The sequence below is a fragment of the Amblyomma americanum genome, chromosome 2, assembly GCF_052857255.1.
Source record: "Amblyomma americanum isolate KBUSLIRL-KWMA chromosome 2, ASM5285725v1, whole genome shotgun sequence".
NCBI lineage: Eukaryota > Metazoa > Arthropoda > Arachnida > Ixodida > Ixodidae > Amblyomma > Amblyomma americanum.
The window spans coordinates 87,015,203-87,042,664 of NC_135498.1; the positions used below are offsets into that span (position 1 = coordinate 87,015,203).

The 27,462-nt window shown below is 47.7% G+C and overlaps 1 protein-coding gene across 4 annotated transcripts in view; it reads right to left on the reverse strand.

Annotated features, from left to right (window-relative positions):
- The window catches only part of LOC144121553 (tumor protein p63-regulated gene 1-like protein), a 60,430-nt gene that overhangs the window by 25,473 nt on the left and 7,495 nt on the right, over positions 1 to 27,462 (reverse strand). The window contains exons 3-7 of one of the 4 annotated variants that reach the window (XM_077654822.1): positions 26,446 to 26,537; positions 19,609 to 19,785; positions 17,988 to 18,200; positions 15,669 to 15,732; positions 4,446 to 4,727 (exon numbers count right to left, since the gene is read on the reverse strand). In XM_077654822.1, the coding sequence (XP_077510948.1) occupies positions 4,446 to 4,727; positions 15,669 to 15,732; positions 17,988 to 18,200; positions 19,609 to 19,785; positions 26,446 to 26,537 (828 nt within the window). Of the gene's footprint in view, positions 1 to 56; positions 4,728 to 15,668; positions 15,733 to 17,987; positions 18,201 to 19,608; positions 19,786 to 26,445; positions 26,538 to 27,462 lie in introns of those variants that run through there. The other 3 variants (XM_077654823.1, XM_077654824.1, XM_077654825.1) reach the window with 3 other exon arrangements.

The following is a 27,462-nucleotide window of genomic DNA, read 5'->3' on the forward strand; positions in this document are numbered from 1 at the left end:
TATCATTAACATTGTTGACGTTATAAACATCATTACTGTCAGTTTTCTTTTTTTTTCTATATTCTTGCATTCTTATAGGTTCAATCTTTGTTATGTTTTCACGTTATACCCTTCTCTATCTATGGATGTGTTAACTACAGTCAGATACAAGTCAAGAATGCAGCGGCTAATGTCCCTCGAAGGAAGCCCTGCAGCCAATGCCGTTGACCAGTTCCTGTGCTGTCACTGTTGCACTACAGCAGAGGCCGGGCAGGAAAATAAAAAGATACCGTCCTTTGTCTCAGTGGTGTGGGGCGTGGGATCCTCAGGACTAGCAACCCTGCACCCTCCCTCCAACTTCCCCCCATGCATCCCTGTGCACCGTAACCCGAACAACCCACTACCCACAACACGGGGACAAAGGATCATCTCCCTTTCTTTCCAGCCTAGCCTCTGCTGCATTGTATTGCAACTGCAACGTCACAGCAACTGGTCGATGGCATTGGCTGGTGGGCCTCGTTTGAGTGGCATTCACGACTGCATTCTTGACCTGTATACAACTATGGGTTAATAATTTAATGTGCTATGTTTATATTTAATTTTGCTCGACCCTTGTTAATGATGTGCAGCACTGATTCTTTGTGGTTTCCCTGTACAGGAGGACCCCCTACATTCGTTGACTATGGGCCCTTTATTTTGTTATCACTTTTTGCAGCCACATCAACTTCACTGAAAAGTTCAGATTCTAATTCTGCACTAATTGGCACCAGGTGTTGAACATTCACAACCCCAGTGTGCTTTTACCTGCCTGGCTATGACAAAGGCCATCCCTGCAGTCCGTTCCCAATGCGCAACTGAGCACCGTGAACACATGTACTCAGTCTACAAACTGCCAAAATAACCCAAAGGACTGAATAATTGTCACCTAGCCAGTTCCAGTGTCGTCACCATGCAGCCGTCATGACCATCAATCAATACCAACAGCTCACAACTCGTGCAAGCAGCTCATGCGATAAAATTTTCGCCACGTCATACGCACACAAAGTCAGAGCAAAAAAGCTCAGGCTATGTTTCCCAAAGAGCCTGTTCCACGTCATATCAACTCACAGAAGAAAGGTGCGATCATAAAGCACAACATTAAGATTCATTCCCAGACCCACTCGAAACTCACAAAAGACACTGTCGATGCCTACCTTCTATTCACCACGACAGAAAACCTCATCAGGAATGCATGAGTGTGATATGTTTCCAGCTGTCCCTCAAGAAAAGGCGACAGCACAACTGAGCTCACAGTAGTAGCTCTCTTGTTCCCTCCAGCACCAAGACACAACCAACATGGCATAAGTCGGAAATTAGTGCACAGTATTACGCACAGCAAGAAGTACGCACGCTTCGAGGATAGCTCACAGTTAGTTAATCACACACACAGCAGCTCAAGCTGCAAAAGTCCAGCTGCAAACATGCAGAGCCCTGTGCTTCAAGTGCCGCTCATCTGTGGCTAGTGACTAGAGCAAAAACAAAAGAAAAAAATTAAATATATCTCCACAGATTCAAGACCAGTGCCTTTCAAGATTCAAAACCACCTCAGACCATTGCCATGCCTGGTCCACAAAAGTAAACATCAATTAATAAAAAAAAATGATCACAAGACAATCAGTGAGATATTACAATCTTTTCTAGGTCTTGCACGGGCCACATACAGCGAGGCTTCCAAACTCTGTGCAATGCATCCAAGTAAGAAACTCGTTTGTGGGCCCGTTTTCTCATGATAGGCATCAAGTGACAAGTTATGGGATAAAACTGATATATATATATAGGGAAAGTAACAAAAACATACATAAAATAAGCACATACTAAATATCAGGTCCCCAACATATCTTTATAAATTAGCAGTAAAACAGCCAGATTCCTGGCCGCCAAAATCACCCCCAGGAAGTAAATTACGACCAGTCCTACCTTGTACATCTGAGAGGAGAATGGTTCATGTTGATGAAGCATGAATACTAGCATCACTGGTCTATTAAAGCTATAGAGCAGTTATCAGGGGAAGGGTAGCAAAGTCAGAGAGAGGCATCTCAAGGGGTCATTTTGTAAGGATGCTTTGTAAGACATAGCAGTAGTGTAAGTATGTACTACCTTCTTAAGGGCATGACGTCACACACTAGCTACAACGCATGTTTCATAAGGGCCTCTTGAAATGACAGATATGAGAGTAAAGCTTCGGTGATTTTATCAGCACCCAAACACTGGCACAAAAAAGTGGTAATTCATGTGGAAAATGGCACATTAAAAATGCTGCAGGCAATCAGTTTGCCTCCAGGCTCAAAATAGTGATTGCCACTGCTGTTACTGACATTACATTCCTGAATCAAGAGGTTTCTAAACCCTTCAGGAGAAAGTGACAAGACCTGTTACCATCTCCACCTGCGACATAATCCACCTGTAACCAGGAGACCTAGAGTCTGACCAGTTAATGAATGCACGAGAGATCAAATGCACCACAGGCACTTTAAGACACCCTGAACTAAGGAACCTGATGCCTTTCATGCATCCTGGGCAGGTTTTAATTGAACAACGACAGCATGTAATACTGGCGATGCCCGAGCTTTTTGCAGAGAGAGGCTTGTGCACGTGAAATTCGCTGCACCGCAGAAATATGTGTGCAGAGCACATAAAGTGCATCAGAACACGAAAAGCGACACAGTAGACGGGTGCCTGAAATGCCAGCTTTACTACTCTATCACTGGATCCTGGGCCTCTTCGTGTTTCAGGAAAGGAACAGACTTAAAGAATATACTTTGTGAAGTAGCTATGCAGATGACTGCACACCAACAGATGTGGCTACATAGGTCTAGTGCAGGGAGAAAGGAATGGCTTAAATGCACAGCTCTTTTCTTTGGGTGCACCAGGGATTCTTCAGAGTACTGTCACTGATTCAAGATGTCACACTGTAGGTCACCATTATGCAGTCACGCAGCCTTTTTCGATGTGCAAAAAAGAAACATTAAAACAAAGAGACACAGTCTATGTACATGGTCTCTTGTGTTCATTCCTCACAGCACTGTGGGCACTGGTCAGCTTTCAGCAGCAATCACATACATGCCTTGCCACAGTTGCCACCCAGCCTGCCCACTAAGCATCATCAGAGCTTTCAATACGGTACACGAAGTGGATTCCACAAATTTCTTCGTCTTTCATCTAGAGTTTTCTCAGAGTAACCAAGGACCGACATCAATCTCCGCCCTTTCATACAACCTGCATGCAACACGGCCACTCCCAATGATAAGTGCGCCTTCCACAATTACACCTGCATTGAAAATCAGCACAGCCAGATGATAGAAGAGGGAACTGCAAAACATGCAACCGTCAAAATGTCTCAGCGCACTAACAGCACTGCACGCCGAATGCTATGCAAGTGGAGTCCAGCCAGCCAAGGACACATCCTTCTCTGGCTCCCCTCAACAAGCAAACCTCTACGGTTTTTTGCATTCCAAAAGTCCCTGCTGTTGCTTGGCTCCCCTGAGCTGAGGGCACACAAAGTTGTGGAAAAAGAATCTTGTTTCTCCGCGACACCTGCCAGCCCAAGGGTAGACGATAGAGCTGGCGAGAAGCCAGCAGATGTCACGCCCACACTAATCACAAAGAATGCAGCCCCTCATGGAGTGCTGTTGACTCCACAGATTCACAGAGCAGTCAATGCAGAAGTTGTGTAGGTTTGTGGCTCTCCAACTGCTTCGCAACTCAGCACATTGCCTGTGATAAGTCCTAGCGCAAAAGAGAGCTTACTGGAGTCCTGCAATGAAGATGTGGCTCATACGTTAACTAGCAAGAACACATCTGGTGCTTTCTACCATGCGACTGTTCCCGCTGCTAATGAACTTGATTCGTTCCGTTTTTTCCATTGCAGTCCTCTTCACTCGTGCACAGCTTCTGCATACCAGCGCCGTGGCGCACGCTACTGGCAAGTTACAAAGTTTGGTGACACTTTTGATGGATTACTGAACACTCAGCTATGCCTCGTCCTCTTCCACGTGGATGCTTGCAAATTCACTGTGATACCACCACGCCACTATCACCCGCAAGCCCTCACTTCCCTCGCAAGCAAACGTCTACAAACAGAGTCTGCATCAAGAAAAAAAAGATCACATGCGCCTTCTTGCTCTCATGCTGTACATGCCTCCAGCACGCTGCCTCCTCAGCATGTTCCAAGACCACATAAAGTGCACTGAAGTCCTGTCTGATCTGTCTCCGTCTGCAATGCTTGGCAAAGCACTAAACACATTTTGTCCGCCGCTTCCAGCATCAGCTGAACTCTACAGAGAAGAAGCCAAAGCTCACAACCAGGCAGACGAACAAAGCCAGAAACGGAGTCCAGGGCACGCAGCACAATGACGCAGCTGACCACACAAGCAGGAGCATGGCTGGACAGGACAGGGCGATACCGAAGGCGGGGCTCAGAAGCTGACCTTGCCGCGTGCCTTGAAGAAGCCCAGCTGGGTGGTGTTGTGGAAGGCGGCTGCCACGCCCACGTAGCTGCAGACGACGATCGGCTCGTAGAGCACGCGGCAGGGGGTGCAGCGCACCAGCGACGGCGGGGGAGCCTGTGACGCATCCAGCTGCGACACTGCCTCCACCAGCGCGCGTGAAAAGAGCGCCACGTCGTGGTGGGCGCCGCCTACCGAGGTGGCACGCAGGTGGTGTGACGTGAAGGTCACCCAGGGGATCTCACGGCACCAGGGGTTCCAGTCCTGCAAGGGCATAAATTAAGAACACATGCATCTGCCCGTGTGTGCGTGCATGTCTGTGGAGCACAGAGTCGATCACACCTGTCTAGAGCGCTCGGGCGATGTGATGCGGAGCAAATGAAGTGAAATCTTTTCGCAGCTGCTTTGCTAGCGGTAAGGCGCTGGTACCTGTGCGGTTCACGTGTCTATTCTGCTGCTCTCCAGTGCATCCATTATCAGTGAAAGTCAATACCTGCTTTAGAATTCCGCTTTATTTCCCCTGGATGGCACCTCTTGAGCACTCTAGACAAGTGTGATCGACTCTGCACTGTAAAGACACATGCCATTACAAGTTGACAAGCCGTTTCTTCATTCTAAAATATACACTGAAACCTTATTAATTCGGGCTTCAACAGACCCAGGAAACGTCTAAATTAAACGAACGTCCAAATTATTGAATGGCGGGATGAGGCATAGTGGGGTGCAGCTCCGACCTGTTTCCTTAATTTTTATTTCTGGTGCGCTGGCATGTACAGTACTCACGGATTGAAATAGGACATTCGAAGCGCAAGCCTTGCAGTGCCACGCAGGCATGTGGTAAACCACAGGCCGGCTCGTTGGCGACTGGAAGGAACAATTCTGCTTTGTAGATGTTCTCCCCCTCGCGCCATACCACAATGCACCACCTTGGTTCCATGAGCATCTACGGGCGGCGCTCCATGAAGCGACGGCCACGCGCTCCGAATGTCCTATTTCAATCCGTGAGTACTGTACATGTTGAGGGTAGGGGACGGGAGGAGCATCATTTTTAATCGCCAATATCTTCGGTCTTTATGAAGCTAGCTTAAAGGTGTTTGCTCTATGGAGATGAGCGGTGGAACACCGATCGCTCGTGCATTTTTCCTATAACCACAGTATGCTGCTGCTCTTTTCTGTTACAAGCCATCACACTGGTCGCTTATCACCATCGTAAGGCAGGCGACCAATGCAGTCGTGGGAAGCAGTACTTTCAAGTATCCATTCCTAAACCAATAGTAACAGTAAGATGTGCTCAGTACTTCGAACTGTTGCTAGATGCTACTATGCTTGTATTAAGTGCTGAATAAGTTTGGTGCACAAATTAAACCCGCCACTGCAATGGCTCAGTAGTTAGGATGCTCGGCTGCAGAGCCCGACGACACGGGTTGAAACTCCGGCTGCGGCCACGTTCCGATGGAAGAGAAACGCAGAAGGCACCCGTGTGCGGCATGACTGTCCCATAGGCCATGGATCACATATGATCCAAGGATTTTGATGCATTGCAGAACTGAAATTCATGTGTGTTGGAACACATGTTTTTATCTGTGTAGACAGTATGACAATTACATTTTCGGTTTCAATGTTAACTGTCTTTTTGACAGGAGGTGACATAGGAGGAATTTTTTTTATCAGAGTGGGGTGATCTCAAATGTCCACAAAAATGGCACCGAGCTTGCGTCATGATGGACTACGAATTCAGCATGATTTGCGTGATTCTATTGCTTCAATTTCAGTTTTCTTGGACGACAGAAGTACTGATCCGGAATTCCAGGGTTCGAACCCGACCGCGGCGGCTGCGTTTTTATGGAGGCAAAACGCTAAGGCGCCCGTGTGCTGTGCGATGTCAGTGCACGTTAAAGATACCCAGGTAGTCGAAATTATTATTCAGAGCCCTCCACTACGGCACCTCTTTCTCCCTTCCTTCTTTCACTCCCGCCTTTATCCTTCCCTTATGGCACAGTTCAGGTGTCCACAGATATACTAGACAGATACTACGCCATTTCCTTTCCCCCAAAACCAATTATTATTATTATTATTATTATTATTATTATTATTATTATTATTATTGGACGACAGCAGTAGCAAACAATCTGAAGACGACATCTCGAGCTCTGCATTCAGTTCCGATGGTGACTCAAAGACCAATCAGCCTGGAACTTCACCTAGTGCTCCAAGGTGAGGGTACTTTCAGATTCAGCTTGCTTGTGGGTGGTTACACATGCTAACTGCATGTACTCGCTGTATTATCTCTATCTATAAGGGTTTCAGCTACCTATGGCAGTAACCAACATCCACTAATGCAGAAGTGGATGGCGTTTTTATCACTTCGGGAACCCGGCGTGTACCTGAGCAACGATGGGAGCTCCATTGCACTGAGAAACGGGCAAGCAAATTTGTGTCGGCCCTTAACTTTTTTTCGGTCATTTTTTTCAACTAAGGTGACTGAAACTATTTGTGCAAACACAAACAAATGTGCCTGGACCTGGAATAAGCCTGGAACACGCCTTCACTTGTGCTTGAAAACAGCACGGAACTGTTTCGTCGCCTGGCACAAGAGCCATAGGTGAAGCCCCCCTTCTGAAAGAACAGGATGGGGCCACTGGTGCAGAAGAGCGCCAACAGAAGACATGTACAGATACGCGAACCATATCATCACATGTAAGAAAAGAGGTACTTTGCCACATTTCTGTATAGTCTGAATTTTTTATTATCGTTTCTTAAGATTTTTATTTGTAGTTTCTCAACTTTTTCATTTTTTTGCTCCAAAAGTTCTGGAAGATCTTTTTTCATGTTATCTATAATGCCTAAGTGAAAAAATGGCGGTGGTTTAGCTCTGGTTAAACCTGAAGTGACGCGATAGCTACATCTGGCCGAGTGGAACTCACTCAGTCGAATTGCAAAGTCAGTCTTTTGCCGCTCTATTTCGCTGGGCATTCCTTCTTCATCTTAGTGCCACTTGACACTGCGCATGCGCACAGCTGTTGCAGCTGTTGTGCGCCACGCCGCTGGCAGCAGCAGCTGCTCCACACCACGTGACCAACGGCGCCGCCACGGAGCTCAAGTGGAGCCACACTGAAGGGTCGAAGAGGTGGCGTAGTGTAGCTATCGCTACAATATTATTTTTTTGCATGAAAGATAATTATATAGCTACAATTTGGTATATGTTATACTAGGATTGTTTAAACACAGCTTTTAATAAATGTGTATTTCAAAGGACCCTCAATCGCATTTTTTCACTGTCCCGAAAGAGTTAAAGGAGCATAAACACCTAATTTCCGATTGAGTGTTTTCTTCCGTGAAATTATGCGTAAGACAACAGTCTACATGGAACACCACATGGTGTTTGCCTACGGCCACGAAATAATTTATAACCGAATTTCTCTCTCGTGCTGTTTCGGTTAAGACAGCCGAACAATCACTGTGAAACCAAAGTGCAGATAAATAACACAACGCATGAAAAAGCTACGATATAATTGCTGCTTTGTCATTTTAACACACAACAACACTAAAGCCAGCCTGCCTCAATAGCTGGAATGACAACGAATGAAGAAGCAGCAATTATATTACAGTTTTTTCATGCTTCACCTGACCTATACAGACCTTCGAGGTCACAGTGCAGTTGAAGCCGAAACGGCATGAGAGAAAAATTCAACTATAAAATATTTCACGGTCGTAGGCAAATACCACGTGGTGATCCATGTATAGAAGTGTCTTATGCATCATTGAAAAGAAGAAAACACGCAAACAAAAATGTGGCGTCTATCCTCCTTTATTGTGCAATGACATCACACAGCACACAGTCGCATTCTGCAACAAAAATGTGGCGTCTATCCTCCTTTATTGTGCAATGACATCACACAGCACACAGTCGCATTCTGCAACAAAAATGTGGCGTCTATCCTCCTTTATTGTGCAATGACATCACACAGCACACAGTCGCATTCTGCAACAAAAATCTGGCGTCTATCCTCCTTTATTGTGAAATGACATCACACAGCATACAGTCGCATTCTGCAACAAAAATGTGGCGTCTATCCTCCTTTCTTGTGCAATGACATCACACAGCACACAGTCGCATTCTGCGTTTCGCCTCCATCAAAACGCGGCTGCTGTGGCAGGATTTGTACCCGCATCCTCAGGCTCTGCCGCCCAGCACCACAACTACTGAGCTACCACACAGGCAGGTTTAGTTCGTACACCAAACTTATTCCAACACTAAATACAAGTACAGCAGCACCACGCAACAGTTTCAAGTAGCAGACCACATCTGATTGTTACCAAGTTTAGGAATAAGCACTTAACTTAAAGCACTGCTTCACGCTACAGTGTCGGACACCTGCCTTGCAATGATGGTAAGTGAACAGTGTGATTGTTGGTAACAGAGGGAAAACAACAGCAATAAAAGCAAAAGTAGAAAATAGCCTTAATACTGTGGTTCGGAAAAACGCACGAGCGATTGCTCTTCCACCACTCATACCTCCACCACAAAAAATAATAAGCTAGCCTCATTAATGTCGAAGATATCGGCAATTAAAAAAATGTTGCTAATCCAGTCCCCCCTCAACATATACATGGCGACGTGCCAGAAAAAAAAAAAAGAAATAGAAAACAGGTCGGCACTGCACCCAACAGCGCATCACCCCGCCCACGTCATTTGGGCACGGCTAATGAGAGCACTTGCCCAGTTTCCACACATCACACCACGTGGCGGTGAGCTGTCGCCACAATTGGCTGCGAGCAGCAATATTTAGAAATTATTTGTAAATTACAGGGTCTTTGCATATCTTTTAAATTTTTTTAAGTAAGAAAAAATACAAAGGAAAGCGAAATACAAATTCATCAACTAAGGTATATATTGTCACGGAGTTCTCACGGAGAGACGCTTCAACAGCTGGAGTCGGCAAGAGGAGACGGTAATGGCGGCCGATCCGCGAAAGCACGATCGCAACCTCATCGTCTTCGCGGACAGCTTGCGCCACCTGGCAACACTAGGTGGCATTATTCCCCCCTCCGAAAAAGAAGGGCATCGCAGTGGGGCCGCCAGCAGCGTAGGCGCGCTAAGGTTCAGAAGGGAAACAGAGAAGAACGCGAGGAAAACGGAGCACACACAGAGTCACAACGGAGGGCCGCTAAGCCGTTATCGGGCATAGTACGGCTTAAGCCGCACAACGTGCACAATGTCAGAGCTGTTGGGCTGTCGACGTCTCGGTTGCGCGGCACCGTCGGGAACCACTTCATAGGTAACATCACTGATACGCCGTAGCACTTTATAGGGGCCAAAGTACCGGCAGAGTAGTTTCTCGGACAAGCCCTGGCGGCGGACAGGTGTCCACACCCAAACTTGTTCACCGGGATTGTAGTCGACCTGTCGGTGTCGAAGGTTGTAACGGCGCGCATCAGTGCCCTGCTGCTGGCCGATGTGTACGCGGGCAAGCTGACGGGCTTCTTCAGCGCGTTGGGCAATTTCATGAACATCGGGTGCGAGTTGGTCGTCATCGAGGCATGGTAGCATCGCGTCAAGCATGCTCTGGACTTCACGTCCATATACAAGACGAAAGGGAGTAAAGCGTGTAGTCTCCTGGAGGGCCGTGTTGTACGCAAATGTGACGTACGGTAGCACCTCATCCCAAGTTTTGTGCTGAACGTCTACGTACATTGACAGCATGTCCGCAATGGTCTTGTTTAAGCGTTCGGTTAGCCCATTGCTCTGCGGATGATAAGCTGTGGTCTTGCGATGGCTAGTGCAGCTCAACGTAAATATATGGTCGATTAGCTGCGCTGTAAACGCTGTGCCTCTGTCGGTAATAACGCACGAAGGGGCTCCGTGCCGCAAGACGATGTTTTGCATGAAAAAGTCGGCGACCTCTGAAGCTGTGGCACAGGGTATCGCCTTGGTCTCGGCGTAGCGAGTCAGTCAGTAGCGACTATGATCCACTTGTTTCCTGAGAGTGACAACGGAAAAGGACCGAGAAGGTCCATTCCTATTTGATCGAACGGAGAGCGGGGTGTAGTAACGGGCTTGAGAAAACCCGCCGGCTTAAGCGGTGGCGTCTTCCGGCGCTGGCATTCACGGCAGCTTTTTACGTACCTTTGGACATCGTCCGAGAGTCCGGGCCAGTAGTACATGTTGCGTATCCTGGCGAGCGTCCGGGAAAAACCCAGATGGCCTGAAGTGGGCTCGTCGTGGCATGCCAATAAAATGTCGGCGCGAAGATCGGCCGGAAGTACCAGAAGGTAAGCTCTTTCTTGGCCTCTCGAGTTCTTCTTGTATAAGATACCTTCGCGCAAACAGAAAGAGCCGAGACGTCGAGCGAAGTGTCGTGGTAGAGGCATGGCGTGACCTTCAAGGTTGTCAATCAGCGGTCGGAGGTCCGTGTCAGCCCGCTGCCGGGCTATTATGTCCGATGCATTAAGTATACCGAGGAAACCGCTGTCGTCGTCGATTTCGGGACCGGAAGAGTCGAGTGGTGCACGCGACAGCGTGTCGGCGTCTTCGTGTTTACGGCCCGACTTATATACGATGGTAATGTCGAATTCTTGGAGCCGTAAACTCCAGCGGGCCAATCGTCCAGACGGGTCTCGCAAATTAGCCAGCCAGCATAGGCAGTGGTGGTCGGTTACGACTTTGAATGCGCGGCCGTAAAGGTAAGGGCGAAATTTCATGGTGGCCCATACGACAGCAAGGCATTCCTTCTCTGACGTAGAGTAATTGCGTTCGGCGCGGGAGAGAGTACGGCTAGCATAGGCTATAACTCTCTCAATGCCCTCTTGGTGTTGGACAAGGACAGCTCCAAGACCGATATTGCTGGCGTCGGTGTGGATCTCGGTGTCGGCCTCTTCGTCGAAGTGTGCAAGAACGGGAGATGTCTGAAGGCGTTGGCGGAGCGAAGAGAAAGCCGTCTCTTGGTCTATTGTCCAAACGAAGGAGGTGTTGCTCCTGGTGAGGCGCGTCAACGGCTCTGCAATCTTTGCGAAGTCCGCAATAAACCGTCGGTAATATGCACAGAGACCCAGAAAACGCTGGACAGCTTTCTTGTCAGTCGGAGTAGGAAAATTGGCGACGGCGGCTGTCTTGTCGGGGTCGGGTCGAACTCCGTCGGCGCTCACAACGTGACCGAGGAACCTGAGCTCTGTGTAACCGAAGTGGCACTTCTGGGGCTTCAGCGTAAGGTCAGCGGAATGGAGGGCTCTGAGGACAGTTCGCAGGCGCACGAGATGCTGTTCAAAAGTTTCTGAAAAAACGACAACGTCGTCCAGGTATACAAGACAACTTTGCCACTTGAGGCCGGTGAGGACAGTGTCCATCATCCGTTGAAACGTCGCTGGCGCAGAGCACAAGCCAAAAGGCAGCACTTTGAATTCATAGAGGCCATCTGGTGTAACGAAGGCAGTTTTTTCGCGGTCCCGTTCGTCCACTTCAATTTGCCAATAACCGCTCTTCAGGTCAATGGATGAAAAGTACTTAGCACGCCGTAATCTGTCCAGGGAGTCATCAATGCGGGGCAACGGGTAGACGTCCTTTTTAGTCACATTGTTTAATTTACGGTAGTCCACGCAGAATCGAAGTGTTCCATCCTTCTTTTTAACAAGGGCAACAGGCGAAGACCACGGGCTTTGGGAAGGTTGAACTACACCGTCGTCAATCATCTCCTGAACTTGCTTTTGGATTACTTCCCGTTCTTTGGCGGAAACACGATAAGGCTGCTGGCGGATAGGGCGAGCGTCGTCATACGTAATGATCCGGTGTTGCGTTAGGGGCGTTTGACGAACTTTCGACGAAGAAGCGAAACACTGTTTATACTCCAATAGCAAGTGCTCTAAGGCCAGGCGCTTTCCTTCGGGGAGGTTGCAGTTGATGTCGACATTCGGAACAGATTGGTCGTCAGTGGCGCGCGATGATTGGTCGTCAGGGGCCGCTGCCGCGAACGCAAAGCAGACCGGAACATCCACAACCGCTTCAGCGGTAGCGATCGCAGTTCCAGAGAAAAGGTGCCGGTGCTCTGGAGAAAAATTTGTAACAAGGATCGCAGACCGGCCAGCGCGAATTGTTAGTAAGCTTCGAGCGGCGCAGATGCCTTGAGTCAGGAGGAGCGAATGGTTAGCCTCGGCGACTGCTTCAGCGTCGTGCAACTCAGCACAGGCGACTTCAATCAAAACACTGCTACGGGGCGGAAGTGTGACGCTGTCGGCGAAAACGCGAAGTGCGGCACTGCGTTGGCAGGAGTTGTCGAGTTCGGCGGCTTGCTCTGTGGAAAACATGACGATTCGGTTGCGCAGATCGATAATTGCTCCATACTCCCGCAGAAAGTCGATGCCGAGGATTAGGTCCCGAGAACACTCGCCCAGGACGATGCAGCTGACGACGAACGTGAACTTGCTGATCTGAACGCGAGCAGTGCACATACCCTTGGGCGTAACCAGATGACCGCCGGCAGTTCGAAGATGCGCGCCAGGCCAAGGGGTAATCACTTTTTTCAGAATGGTCGCCAGTTGTCCACTTAAGATCGAATAATCGGCCCCGGTATCAACTAATGCGCTTACTCTGCGACCATCGATAAGAACGGGTATTTCTAAAGAAACGCGGTTTTTTAACTCTGGTGATGGCGTCGGCGGGTTTTTGTCGGATTGTAGCGGCGACGACGGGAGGTCTTCAGCACAGCGCCCCCCAGCGACCTCGCCCCCGAAGGTCGCGGGTTTCAGTTTTCCCGACGAGGACTTGGCGATCGGCCCGGTGCCGCTCGCGAGAAGCCGGGAGGTGTCGGGGAAGAGCGCCTCGGTGAGGGTGAGCGCGACTGCCGCTGCGCTCGGGATGGATTGCGCTGGTCCGCAAGGAATTCTTCAATTTCAGGGGGTCGTTCACCTTGACGGGGTCTCGGTGAGTCGGTGCGGAAGCCTTGGATGCCGATGCGTCGGTAATAACAATTTCGATAAAGATGACCTGGCTCTCCGCAGTGAAAACAGAGCGGTCGTCGGTTAGGTGTACGCCAAACGTCGGCCTTTCGGAGGGGTGCTCGACGATCCTCGAAGTACTGCACCGGTTGCACAGAGGGCCGCGGGGCTTGAGGCGTGGCGTGAATTGGTGGCGGCGAAGCGGGAGCCGGACGCCTTGCAACTTCGGCGTACGTCGGACGGTGGTAGTCCCCAGGCAGAGGTGGTACGTCGACCACAGGAACAGGGCCCCGGAACGCCTGTTGCACCTCCTCTCGTACAAGAGCGGAGATGGAACCGAGCGCAGGCTGCGACGGGCTACAAAATTTGTGAAGCTTCTCACGCACGATTGTGCGAATAAGTTCCCGCAAATCATCAGGATGCTGTCCGATGGTGGCAAACGATGATGTGACTGCAGCAGCATGCACGGGCCGGTCGTAACTGGCGCAACGCTGTTGCAGGACCTTCTCCATCGTTGTGGCTTCCGAAAGAAATGCAGCAACTGTAGATGGTGGGCTGCGCACGAGGCCTGCGAACAGCTGCTCTTTGACGCCTCTCATTAAGTGCCGAAGTTTCTTCTCTTCAGGTATGGCAGGATCAGCTCTCCTGAAGAGCCGCGTCATGTCCTCGACGTACATTTGTACGCTTTCATTCGGTAGCTGGACGCGGGACTGGATTGCCCGCTCCGCTCTTTCGCGGCGATCCGCGCTGGTGTAGGCCTCCAGCAGGCGACGGCGAAACTCTCGCCAGGAAGTTAGAACTTCCTCACGGTTCTCAAACCACGTGCGGGCGCCATCCTCTAGGCTAAAGTAGACGTTTCTTAGTTTCGCGGCGTCGTCCCACTGGTTATAAGCAGCCACACGCTCGAAGTGAAGGAACCAGTCCTCCACGTCTTCGAAAAGGTCCCCGTGGAAGGCCTTGGGAACCCGCGGGGTCTGCAAGGTATAGTGGGCAGGTGTAGCACCGGCAGCTTGCGTGAGAATACCGGTGGCTGGTATCATGACTGTCGCGAGTGGTCCAAGCTCCGGTGAAAGTCCCTGCAGCCTCCGGCTGAAGCGGTGTACCGGGGTGTCAATCGGCGCAGGGCTGGCGGCACGGCTCCCTGGAGGGGTTTCTTGCATGGGATACTCGTACCCAGCACCTCCACCAAATTGTCACGGAGTTCTCACGGAGAGACGCTTCAACAGCTGGAGTCGGCAAGAGGAGACGGTAATGGCGGCCGATCCGCGAAAGCACGATCGCAACCTCATCGTCTTCGCGGACAGCTTGCGCCACCTGGCAACACTAGGTGGCAATATGCTAGGTGCTACACAAGCAATCGTAAAGCGGAGATTAAAACTGATTCCGAGATGCAAGATACACCAATTAAGCAATTAAGCTTAACTCAGAGCAGCGATAGATTCGCTTTATCTTACAAATGAGAAACTGAATCTTCCCACCTGAACTCAGAGCAGCGATAGATTCGCTTTATCTTACAAATGAGAAATTGAACCTTCCCACCTGAACTCAGAGCAGCGATAGATTCGGTTTCTCTTACAAATGAGAAATTGAACCTTCCCACCTGAACTCAGAGCAGCGATAGATTCGATTTATCTTACAAATGAGAAATTGAACCTTCCCACCTGAACTCAGAGCAGCGATAGATTCGATTTATCTTACAAATGAGAAATTGAACCTTCCCACCTGAACTCAGAGCAGCGATAGATTCGGTTTATCTTACAAATGAGAAATTGAACCTTCCCACCTGAACTCAGAGCAGCGATAGATTCGGTTTATCTTACAAATGAGAAATTGAACCTTCCCACCTGAACTCAGAGCAGCGATAGATTCGGTTTATCTTACAAATGAGAAATTGAACCTTCCCACCTGAACTCAGAGCAGCGATAGATTCGCTTTATCTTACAAATGAGAAACTGAACCTTCCCACCTGAACTCAGAGCAGCGATAGATTCGCTTTATCTTACAAATGAGAAACTGAATTTTCCCACCTGAACTCAGAGCAGCGATAGGTTCACTTTATCGCACAAATGAGAGACTGAATCTTCGCACCTGAAGCACTACTAAAACAACAGATACTAAAAAACACCAGCTGATATTAAAATTTCATTCCTGCACCCTGGATGCACACATTATACCTAATTAAACACACGTCCAGTCCATTCTTTGTCCCGCAGGAGAATGACCACTCACGAGTTTTCTCTGCCAAGGTGCAGTTTACAAAAGTGAGCGCTGACGCACCTTGAGGAGCGGCAAGTGTGTGCCCCGATCCCAGATGCAGCGCACACCTTCCTGGTTTCGAGGACTGCAGAGAGCAGAGGTTGGGGGGAAAAGAACTATGTTGAAACAAATTTTTAGCAGGGATGAAAACCTAACTCGAGGATTAGATTTCATACTGGCACCCCACTGGAGCCATTCTTGTATGATAACGTGACCCAGATAGATCTGATACTGCAAGGCTGTTTCCCCTGATATGAAGATTGACCCCATACATAGGCCATATAATTCTTCGTCATGCTTTATTTGTTGCCCCAGTGCCACTGTCTCCATGCAGCATCAGCAGAAGGGAAAAGACAAGTCAGAGACAGTGGACAGCTTGAGATGGACATGAAAAATAAACAGAAAAAGAAAGGAGGCACAGGAAGAAAAAGGAAGGAATCAAATAGATAAGGAAAATGAGAAAAGAGGGAAGGACGAGAGACAGAGCTAAAAAGAGACAGAAAAAAATTGGCGGTGGTTTAGCTCTGGTCAAACCTGGAGTCGAGTGATAGCTACAGCTGGCTGAGTGGAACTTGCTCAGTTGAACTGCAAAGTCAGTCTTTCGCCACTCTGTTTCGCTGGGCGCTCCTTCTTCATCTTCGTCCCACTTGACACGGCGCATGCGCATAGCTGTGGCACCTCGGTTTCGCCCAGGGCACTGCGCCGTCGGCAGCAGCAGCTGCTACGCACCACGTGGCTGGTCACGTGACCAACAAGGTGATGAACCACGTGATTAGCCACGGCACTGCGCCGCCGGCAGCTGCTCCGCACGTGACAGCGTGGCGGCGCTGCCACGGGGTGGTGGCACCGCTACGCTGAAGGCTTGAAATGCTGCCGTAATGCAGCTATCGCTACAAAAGAAAGAAGGTAGCAAGAGAGAAGAAAGGAAGCAAACTGCGTTGAAAGAAAGAAATAAGGACGGAAAAAAATTTAGGGGCAATCAACTGGATTGATGGAGAGGAAACCTGACCGCATTCTTCTTTCACTCCCCAATCTACTCAAATTCTGATTCAATTCCAATTCCAGCTATGCAAATACGCAAACTGTGTCACATTGCGGTGAGCGCTCATACTGCTACTGCCGCAGTGGCGAATGACTTAACCGCTGCGCCACTGCACCGGCAGATGGCAGTTTCAAAACACAGCCACTGGTGGGACATGTGAGATCCAGGTTGTTTTTCCCGAGCACTGCGAGAAGGAGAAGCTCCCGAAAGCCTCCTTTTTGCACACATAGTCCTCCGGGAGGCTGCTTATTTTGCACGTAAACCTGCTGTTGTCAGAATCATTTAGTTCTTAGTCATTTTAGTTTTGTAGTGATAGCTACAGTACGGGAGCATTTTGAGCGTTCAGCGTGGCGGCGCCGCCACACTGTCACGTGGTGCGGAGCAGCTGCCGGCAACGCGGCATCGTGGCTGATCACGTGGTTGAACTTGCCAGCTGCAGCTATCGCGTCACTGCAGCTTTAACCAGAGCTAAACCACCGCCATTTTTTTTTTTTTGTTGAGTCATTCGTTGGCGTCTCCCTCCTTTCCCCTACCAGTGAAGAGGAAGGAGAGGAGTGGGGAAGGGGGACAGGTGGATGGTTGACCGATGGCAGGCGGAGAGAGGCAAATCCCTCTAAACAGCACCTAGCACGCAGTGGCTTCACACAGACTCCAATGACGCCACCACCAGACAGTTCTCACCTTCATGGCTGTCCTAATGCTATCGCATTAAAAACAAATGAATGAATAAATTTGGGGTTACTAATCGCAGCAATGAAACTACAGACCAAAACGTGAAGGTGCTCAAACTGAGATCTCTTACGTAACATTTAAAATGGTTTAAAAACACTATGCTGGTGAACAGTCATTTGCTTATTACTGCAGTAGGCAGGTGGTTACACCAGATACTGATGAAACAGTTATGGGACAATAAGACATCTGATTTGACAAACCTACAAGAGCAGTTGGATTTACCCTCGATGATTACTTTGATGCTCTTACTCCACTGCATTATGCCTTTACTCTGAGCCAAGGCTTCACACACGCGGCAGACTTTTCTGGAGGGTGGCAGTGGCTGGATAGCCACCCCCCAAATAAAAGAAGGGTGGGATGGGGTGAAGAGATGGCCTGACAGTGGTGATTCTGGAGGGTAGGAGGCTCTGGTCTTCGAAGTTACAGACAGATGCCATCATTTTTCACATTTTGAGACTAGTACTCCTTACACAGTAAAAGAAGAGGAGGAGGAAGAGAGAAACAGAGTGAGAAGAGGGCACACTGTAGACAGCACTGCAGAAGTGCAAGAAAGAGAGAGCATAGACCTGTTGTCAGGAGAAGAGCAGGAAGCAGGAAAGAGAGGCGCGACCTCCTCGGTCTCAAAATCCCCACAGCCTGTGAGAACGTCTCGGCTGGGAGGGGCAGCAGCAGCAGCAGCAGCAGCAGCGTGAGTCATGCCACCACCACCACTGCCACCACCCCGGTGTCTCGGGGAGACCAGCCGGTCACGCACCGTGTCCATGACAGAGCTCAGCTTCCTACACAGTGACCGGCACGCTCAAACAGTTGCATTCTGGCAAAAGAATTTCGTTGTCAACAAACTGAATTCAAATGATTCAGCAGAACGCATTGACACAGGATTCTTCAGAAGACTTAAAAGAGCAAAAAACCCAATATGGTTTCTGGCACCCAATACGATCACTGCTAAAACCTTCAAACAAAATGCATCACCTGATTGACCTTTCACACCACCAAATTATGCTGCTGTCAACGAAGTGAACTATCGCAGATCGACAGTCACTCTGTGAATTACTGCTAGCTAACTTGCAGACAGGTATTAGTCCAAGCCAAGAAGCCGGTTTCAAACTGTAGATCCAGTTCTTAGCAGGCACTGTGGGCAAAAGTTTAAAAACGATGAATTGTTAGGTGAGTTCATTATAAACTCTCGCACGCGCATTGTTCTGGACGTCTCCTATGAATGAACTACCTGCAGAGAGCACATATATTTCATCAAAGGACAGCTCAAGCAAACCTGGGTAGTTCTGAGGCTTTAAAATCTACACCTCACACAATCATCTTTGAAACGGTACTATATAGTATAGTTTGTTCCAACACCACAACAAGATAGTATGAGAAAAAGAACTGCAAGGATTGTATCCAAGCAGAAATCATAGCAGTCATTACAGGGAACGCTCACTTTGTAAGGTAAGGCATAGCGTTTTCTCAAACCACTTGAAGTCATACATAAACTTAGCTATAAAATGCAAATTACAAGCAATCTTAATATGCCTTTACCCCACAACGATTGCTGCAACCATATGGATAAGCATACCTACTGCCATTTCTATGTACAGAATTATTAGGATATCGAACTTTTGCAATCCCCTTCGAGTTCGATACTATATCCATCTTCGACTGCATTGGTAAGGTGCAACGAGTGTATTCTTCTATATATTTTATTTAGTTACATGTACTGCAGCCCCATAGGGGCTGCTGCAGGAGTCAGAAAATTCATCAAACACACCTGTACACTCACCAACAGCATTCAAGAATAGCGCTAGTTACTGAGAACGCATAATGTCAGACAAAGAGTTTTCAGTTTTAACTTTTCAGCAATGGGAAGAAAGAACCTAAATGTCAGCATGTCAGTGTGGACTTCAAAAGGCCACACATTTAGGAGCAGTACAGTCGCCTGTAGCTAAGAGAATTGGCCACCACGCCCAGCCTCGTTACCGACATATTGTGGTTGTCTACATGAAATTACATGATCCAAAGCAAGGTCCCATAACCAACTGGTCATGTGACTGATAAGCTCCCGCATAGCATGACTCCGTTGACAGCTGACTCTTGAACTCATGTTACATTGCATGAACACCATTTCAAATCTTCTTTTCTCGCAAGACAGCATCTACCCGTTTCGTTCACAGTGTTGGCAGCGCCACTCACGGCATGAAGGACTTGTTGGGGTAGGTGAGCAGGCCCACTTGGACCACGTCGAACGCCTTGAGGTGGAGCCGCCGGTACTCAAGCAGCCGCAGCGTGATGAAGTCATACTTGAGCACAATGAGGCTGTAGTCGGTCAGGAACACTAGCCGCTCCTTCTCTGTGTCCCAGTGGTCAATCCTGCACACACATACATTTTTTTCCCACTCGTTTACATACACTGCCAATCTCTCATCTCTTCTCACCACATGGTCGTCTATAGCGACTATCTCGCTCCACCTCTTCCCCTTCCACAGTGCAGAGTAGCAGGTCAGATATCCTTCTTTCCAGCCAACCTCTTTGCCCTTTTAATGACTAAAGTAATCTTTTTTTTTCTTTCAGGGGTGCTGATGATCGTGATATTAAACCACACAAAGCATGTCGAAAAACGCTAGATGCAAGAGACAGCATTACTAGCACTATTTAATACTAACGCTCATATGACTAGCAACACACTGTGCGAGGGTCAGGAGTGACCATTACATCATCGGAAGAGCGTACAGCGGGCAAACTTTGTTACTGTACAGTTTTTGCAAAGAATGTAACTGTTGGTGTTTTCTATCATAAGCAAATGCAATAGTCTCGTAGATGAAATTCTTGCTAAATCACATCACTCTATATATCCACAGCATACTGCATGACGTGATACCCCTGTCAAGTGCGCCAGTGTGCTTACAGGGAGTGCCACTTGCAATAAGGGCATTCTGGCAAAGCTAGACAGTGCACAGTTGGAGTGCGTTCATGGAACACACTTCACGGGCTGAGTGGGCAGCATTGCCAGCAGTGACTTTGAAGGCACAAAATGTATGTGTAAAAAAAGCACTCATGTGTTGATTTTACTTGTTCTAACACTGTTTGTAAAAACAGATCCCTTTTTTTATAGAAACAAGCGTAACCACAAAAGGAAGGAACGAGGCCAGGTGGAACTCCTCCGCACGCTGCAACCTTGTTTCTTGTCAGAATTCTGGATAGGCTAGAAACTCGTCTCGGCTTTTCGATATGCTTTATCATAAATTCCACTCGTTGTCTGTAGCCATTTTTGTTACTGCGAGTGACGCTTTAGGTCCATTCGATTCACCTGCACTATGTGAACTGGTTCTCGCAGTGCTGCACTTTGCCATTCGTCTCAAAAAAGTGTAGATGTCTTGCTGGTCTGGTTGAGGAAATGTTCTGGAAAGCCGTACACTTCCTCAACGGTCGGTTCTAAAATGGTGCCGTTCGTGCAGCTGCCACCACCATGGCAGCAGATGATGGCTTGCACATTGTGATAAATGGAGAAGAGACTCAAGTTATTCCGCCTGTCAAAGGTGAATGGTGACCCACTTGGGCCCAACTCGTATGGAGCATCACTGGGGCCTTGTTAGTTAGGGCCCTACCTAAGAAGCTGACAACGGACTGAGGGGGACAGTGGCCCTTGCACCTCTCAATGGACCCGTCACCAGAGTCTCACCTTTAGACCAATAAAGTTAAAACAACAGCAATACGCTAGCTATATTAACTAAAAAGCAAACATCTGCATGCAGCATGACGCATGTTGTAAAAACTGTGTAACACGTAACTCAGCATTTGCACACCTCTGTCATGTTGAGTAAAACAAACGACGTGCGTTTTGTGCCAGCTGCCATGAGGACATGCATTAAGGCTTATTCCTGGCAGCACTCCGCTGCGATGTGCTGTCTGAAAGTTCTTCACGCGGTTCGGGATGTTGGCGGCCGCTGAGGTGGGTGGCACACAGCAATTTGCAATTTCCACAGCAATTTGCTGGTGACGCTAAGGCTGGTAGACAACAATGCCTGCTCTCGACCATTTGTTTTGGAAGCAGCCAGTGCCAAGCAGCACTTTAACTGCTTGAACTGGCGTTGCGTGCTAGTGGCACCGCCGCAGAACTTTACAAAACGGACCACCTACTTTCCCGTCTAGTACTACTGCATAGCCTAAACGGTCACTCAAGGTACTGAAGCGCACTCCTCATAAGTGCACTTAACTTGCACACTTGATAGAGGTACAAGTTATATCACATTATGTTTAACCTAGCCACACTGAAGGGTCAAAAAATTGAAAGCTCGAGTGAAAGCCACTGACAGGTGAAATCAGTGACCCCATCTACACATTTTGGCCCAGCCTCAAATAGCCCAAAATAGCAGAGAACATATATGGATTCTTTAAGATTCTGCTGGCTTGTCATCCCTCTTCATTGCTATTCCTGTTGGCTCAAGACAAGACAGATTCCACTCATATGAAATACTATTGTGTCATCGTGCATGACACCGCATAAAATTTTGTAAGAAAACAATGATACCACATGCGGTGTTACGCCCCAAGAAAGACTTGTATGCTAAGAGTAAAAGTGTAAACCCTCTACAAACATGGGGGAAAGGTCATTTAGTCAATGCTAATGAAAATGTATCTCTCAAATCTAAGTGTCCCCATGATGTACACAAACTATGTTGCAGCCAGAGGTCCAACAGTTCTTTCCCTGTGTCGTTTCTCCATGCTCTGTGCTATGGGTCTCTACGCCTTTAGGAACATGCATTGTCTTAAGGTTTATGCTCAGTTAGGTACACGTAAAAGCTCATTAATTTGAACTCCAAGGAACTGGGGAAAATGTGCGAATTATCGAATGACCCTAAAAAAACTATCAAGAACTGCTTGCATCGCGGTAAACTTATTTTGTAAAGGCTGGGCAGTGAGTACTTGATTTTGAGACGAGAACAGCGCAGTAATGACTGTTTTTCATTTTCCACTTAAGCTATTACTGCGCGCATACCGTAGGGAGCGTTGAAGGAGAACTGCTCCAGAATCGTAAGGGCCTCCTGCATCCTTCACGGTGGAAACGAATACTTTAAGTGCGAAACAACTAAGAAAGGACAAGGACAGTCTGTCCTCGCCCTCTCTTAGTTGTTTCGCAACTAAGAAACCATGTATTGCTATGAACCATGTATTGCTAAGAACCATGTATTGCTGCCAAATCAAATGGTAGCAATACATGGTTCTGTGTCTGAAATAAAAGCTATACATGTGGGCGTACCACAAGGTAGTATATTAGGTCCTTTGTTATTTAACTTTTATATTAATGATGTCGAAAAATTGACAGTACATCTCAATTTGTGATCTATACTGATGATATGAGCCTATTTCTGAAAGCAGCAAACCTATCTGAGTTAATAAGAAGAGGAAATTCGCTATTAGAAAAACTGCACGCCTGGAGTAATACTAACTCTTTAAAAATAAATACTGTCAAAACAAAGGCTGTACTATTCCGGCCAAAGCAACGTATCATTGACAGCAACCTGCGTTTGAAACTTGGTTCTACATATACTATAGAGTTTGTTCCCACATATAAGAGCCTTGGAATACTTTTTGAACAACACATGTCGTGGAACAAACAAATAGTAGCTGTACTAAGTAATCTTTCTAAAACAGTTGGAATATTGTGCAGGTTACGTTTCTTTCTGCCATAGAACATCAAACTATTAATTTACAAGTCTTTGTTTTTGTCACAGCTGAGTTATTGTTTCCTGGTGTGGGGTACCACGACACAAACAAACAAAGACAAACTATACAAGCTGCAAAAGAAAGCAGTACGTATTGTCGCCAATAAACCCTACGACGACCACACTGAACCCATGTTCAAAGCATTAAATCTGGCACCCGTAACTGTTATGTACGACAGTCTGCTGTTAAACCGTTATCAGGCGTCTCTTAAACACAGCGACACATTGCTACAGCATCTGTCAGGCTTGAGTGCGAAAGAACATGTCTGCTCATTGCGAATGAATGCACACTGGCAAGTTCCAAGAGCTCGCACTAACTATGGGCACCAAATGCTGTCCTACATACTACTAACACTGCTGAAATCTCCTGCTGTATAACTGTTTTCATATGTTTGCATTGCACCATAAATGTTAGTATATATTTAGCGTTGCCGGGTATTTGTCAGTTACAATTATCTTCTATGTGAACCGTCTGTGAATTGTGATGACCAAATGTACCTGTTGCACTGTATGCCTTGTAAGGGAGCGCAGACCTCGTCAAGCCTAGTATGACTTTTTGTCTGAGTTTTCCTCAGTATCCGCAATACTGAAATAAAATTTGATTTGATTTGATTTGAAGTATTCCTTTTCTACGTTTCACCAACTCGCCCAACAGAACATTTTATTATCCTTCACGGTGTATCGGGTATAGGCTTCACCACACAAACAGCAAATGGCATGTGACAAGCATGCAGTTTCGGCGCACTGGTACAAGAGAACCAGGTGAGCACAAGTGAAGGAAATGACACTGAAACTGGGGAAAAAAAAGCTACACGAAAACACCAGTGACGTGCCAATCAGCGTCCGGAACGAACCACAGATTCACCCACTCCCCTCTGTAATGGCCTTGTGCCCTGAGGGTGAATAAACAAACAAATAAATAAAAAAATGGCTGGCTGGCTGATACAGTAAAAGCTTCGAACTCGATGCGGACTGGAAAATTGTTCGAATTAAGCGAAGTTCGAATTAACGAATGGGCGCTAGAATGAGCGGTTATAGCACCCCACCACGCGGGCAGAACCCGAAGCAGTCGCATCTAGACTCGTTATCGCGAGCTAGGCGCTACTACACGTTTGTGGCGGGCATATTCTGAGAATTAAATTCATCCGGTCCTAGTGGCAAATGAAACAAATTGATTGGCTAGTTATGCGCCAGAAACAAGTACTGGAATGCATTCGCATGAGCAGCTAGCTTTAGTGCTGGAATATACGATGCTATTTATGCTCCAAAACATGTTTATTTGTGGGGAAGGGGTGTCAAAATTAGAAGTAATCGGCGAAGTGCATTTGCTTGCGTTTCTTCTGCCGAGACTCCATCAGCATCATCTGCAGCTTGCCCAAAGCTCTTGCACAACATGAGAGTACTCACTGACAGAGAAGTGGCGTGCTGCAACATCGAGCGCCGACACTACTTAATGTGCACTTGGCAATCGCACAGTCTCGTCGCCGCCGTCGGACTTATCACTGTCGGCTGTTCTCACTGCATATGAGCCCTGTGATGTCTGCTGGGAGCATGCAGCCTCAATTATATCAGCGTCACTCAAGGGCTTCAACATTTCCATGCTGCTGTCCACGTAGCTCGCGCTCGCGGCACCAACAAAAGCCGTCATTGCCCAAACTGCCACACTATATTGTTTACACCATGTGATTGCGACCCAGCGACCGCAGCACCAAGAAAACCTGGAACGGCTCGCGCCTAAGCATCATCGGTGCGGGCGAGTGCTCCGGCAGCGAAAACCTTCTACAGCATGCACCGGAATGCAGGCTCCGTGAGCCTCGTGCACCCGGCTTTTTTTTTTGTTCTCCATTGTTTTAACTCTCTGGTAAATTTGGAGCGTGTTTTACTCACTATGGGTCAACTTCTATCTACGAGGAGCGGTATCAGCCAGTGGCTCCTAGTTCGAATTAACCATAGCAGATGCTGACATGTTCGAATTATCGCGAGTTTTCCCCCATTGAAATACACAGGGCTGTGCTGGGACCCGGGCGTCAGTTCGAATTAACCGGTTTCCAATTCACGAGCTTTTACTGTACTGGCTGCTCCAGCCACAATCGCCACAGGTTGGCGCGAAGCACAGAAAAGTGAAACCAAAACTAAGTGGCTGGAGAATTCTTTAATATGGGGCCGCCAGTTCATCAGCATGCATGCCATCGCGTGCACGTCAGGGTGAGCAAGTGGCTGTACAGCATGGAATCCAGGTTTTTAGTAGAGCTATTTCGACGAGATCTTGCCGCACCAGTGATACCTGGACGCAACTTCCCTTTGGGAGCCCGTTCGAATTAACCGGTGCGAGAAACCTAGCGTCCAAAGGTAAGCGTCTGATGGTATATAGACTTACAGTTCGAATTATCCAGATTTCTGAATTAACTGGGCTTGAGTTAACAAGCTTTTACTGTACCAAATAGTTCAATCAAAATTACCAATAAGCACAGGGCGCAGCGCGAGGAACTTGTTAGTTATTCAGCCCCCATTTGCCCACTGGGAGGAGAGAGCTGATTATGTGGGAGCAAAGTCAGTACCCTCTCATATCCAATAGTATCACTTAGGCTGCAGAACCAATGCGCGTTTTCAAACCACCATAGGATAGGAGGTTGATGTACACAAATAGACCAGGTACTATATGCCCACTAAACACCCACAGCAACCACATTGACACTGCAGTAGCACAGAAAGAGATTTAGCGGCTGAGGTGTTGGGAGTCAAGACATTAGTTTGCTGCCAAGGAAGACCAACAATCCACAAATCAGGCCACTAGTGCGTGGCACACTCTCCTAACAACAATTGAATAGTGACACGTTCTCTGTGCATGCAGGCATAGGGTATTCCAGAAAGTGCTTTGCTACCTCCTTTGCTGTGCATTCGAAACACAGCAACAAAAATGAGCACATGGAAAGAAAATGAAATGACCCTGAAAGGCATTTCTGTACTGTTTGTGATGTATTCCATATATTTGACATGGCCACGTTAGGCAGGCTAAATTGTAAACACAGTCAATACAATTCCTTTGAGGGACAGAATTTTTGTTCTCTTCCTTATTCTTTTTCCTTTCAGGGCTGTCAGGGGTCAAGTTTCAACTGTTTCCCCTTTCAGCTGCATCACGCAGCTGCATCGCTATTCCTAGCAAGTTTTGCTCCTTTGGTGGAAAGAGGCACTTTTGTTGGAGAGGCCGTCGATGAGTGCCGTGTGACAAGGCACTCCTTTCATTCAAATACCTTGCCGCCCAGCATCACAAAAACATGGTAAGTATCCGTATGCACCTGCCACTTACTCTGTGAGAAGCCAGACACCCCTCAGTTCACCGTCGAGATGTTTCATGAGCACTGGGCTGCACTGCTCCGCCGCCTTCTCCACGGCACCTTCCTGTCCAGTTCAGAGGCAGACAAGAAGCAACGTTACCAACAAAATACAACACCACCATCGCCAGTCTCCGCAAGTTCACTATAGCACAAAGGTTCACCAGCTGCGGCCACATTACCAAGCTACTTTGGCATCCATGCCACTCCACTGTCCTCCACTGTGTATCTTTTCCCTGGGTACCAAATCTGCTGCCTTACAGAAATACTGAGGAAAAATTTTAATTCACTGGTATCGAGAGACTACGACATGCTAAAAACAAAAAGGCCACTCTCGCTGAAAACAGACCTTTCATAAGCTAGAAAAGATTAAAAAACAAAATAAAGGTGTCGCCACCACCGACAAAATTCGCAAATAAACTGCGTTTGTCGACACTGAATTTCGGGCGCAGATCCCAGAGGCTTGCTGTACCGCCACTCAATTCAAAATGGTGGCAACCAGTCCTTCTCAGTGTAGACGTCATGAGCTTGGGCCGAGTGGTGGGAAAATTTCTAAATTCAATTATCTCAGCCAAAAATTCACCTTATGCTGCCCGACTAATGTTAGCGTAACCAGAAATAACCAGAGAATCAATTTTTTCTCAGAGCAATAACTTCACGAACTTGTCCTTAGTGTCCGTTTAAGAAACATCTGCCTATGTGTTCTGTGCATTGCACATCCTGCTCAGGCCCATCCAAATTTCAGCTAATATGTCATCAAAAAGCAGCTTAAAGGGAAGCTGAAATGGCTTTCTGAGAATCTGAGATGATTGAAGAATTCGAATGTACGAAGCTTTTAGGTAAAGCATGTCAAGTAGTTTTGCGCTAACATTTAGAACGGTGACCTAATCGCCAATTGAGACCGCAATGATGTTCATGCTTTTCCTCACAGCGTTTAAGAAGTGCAGATAAATTTGTGATGTCATTATTGCCAAAATTTCAGATATACACTG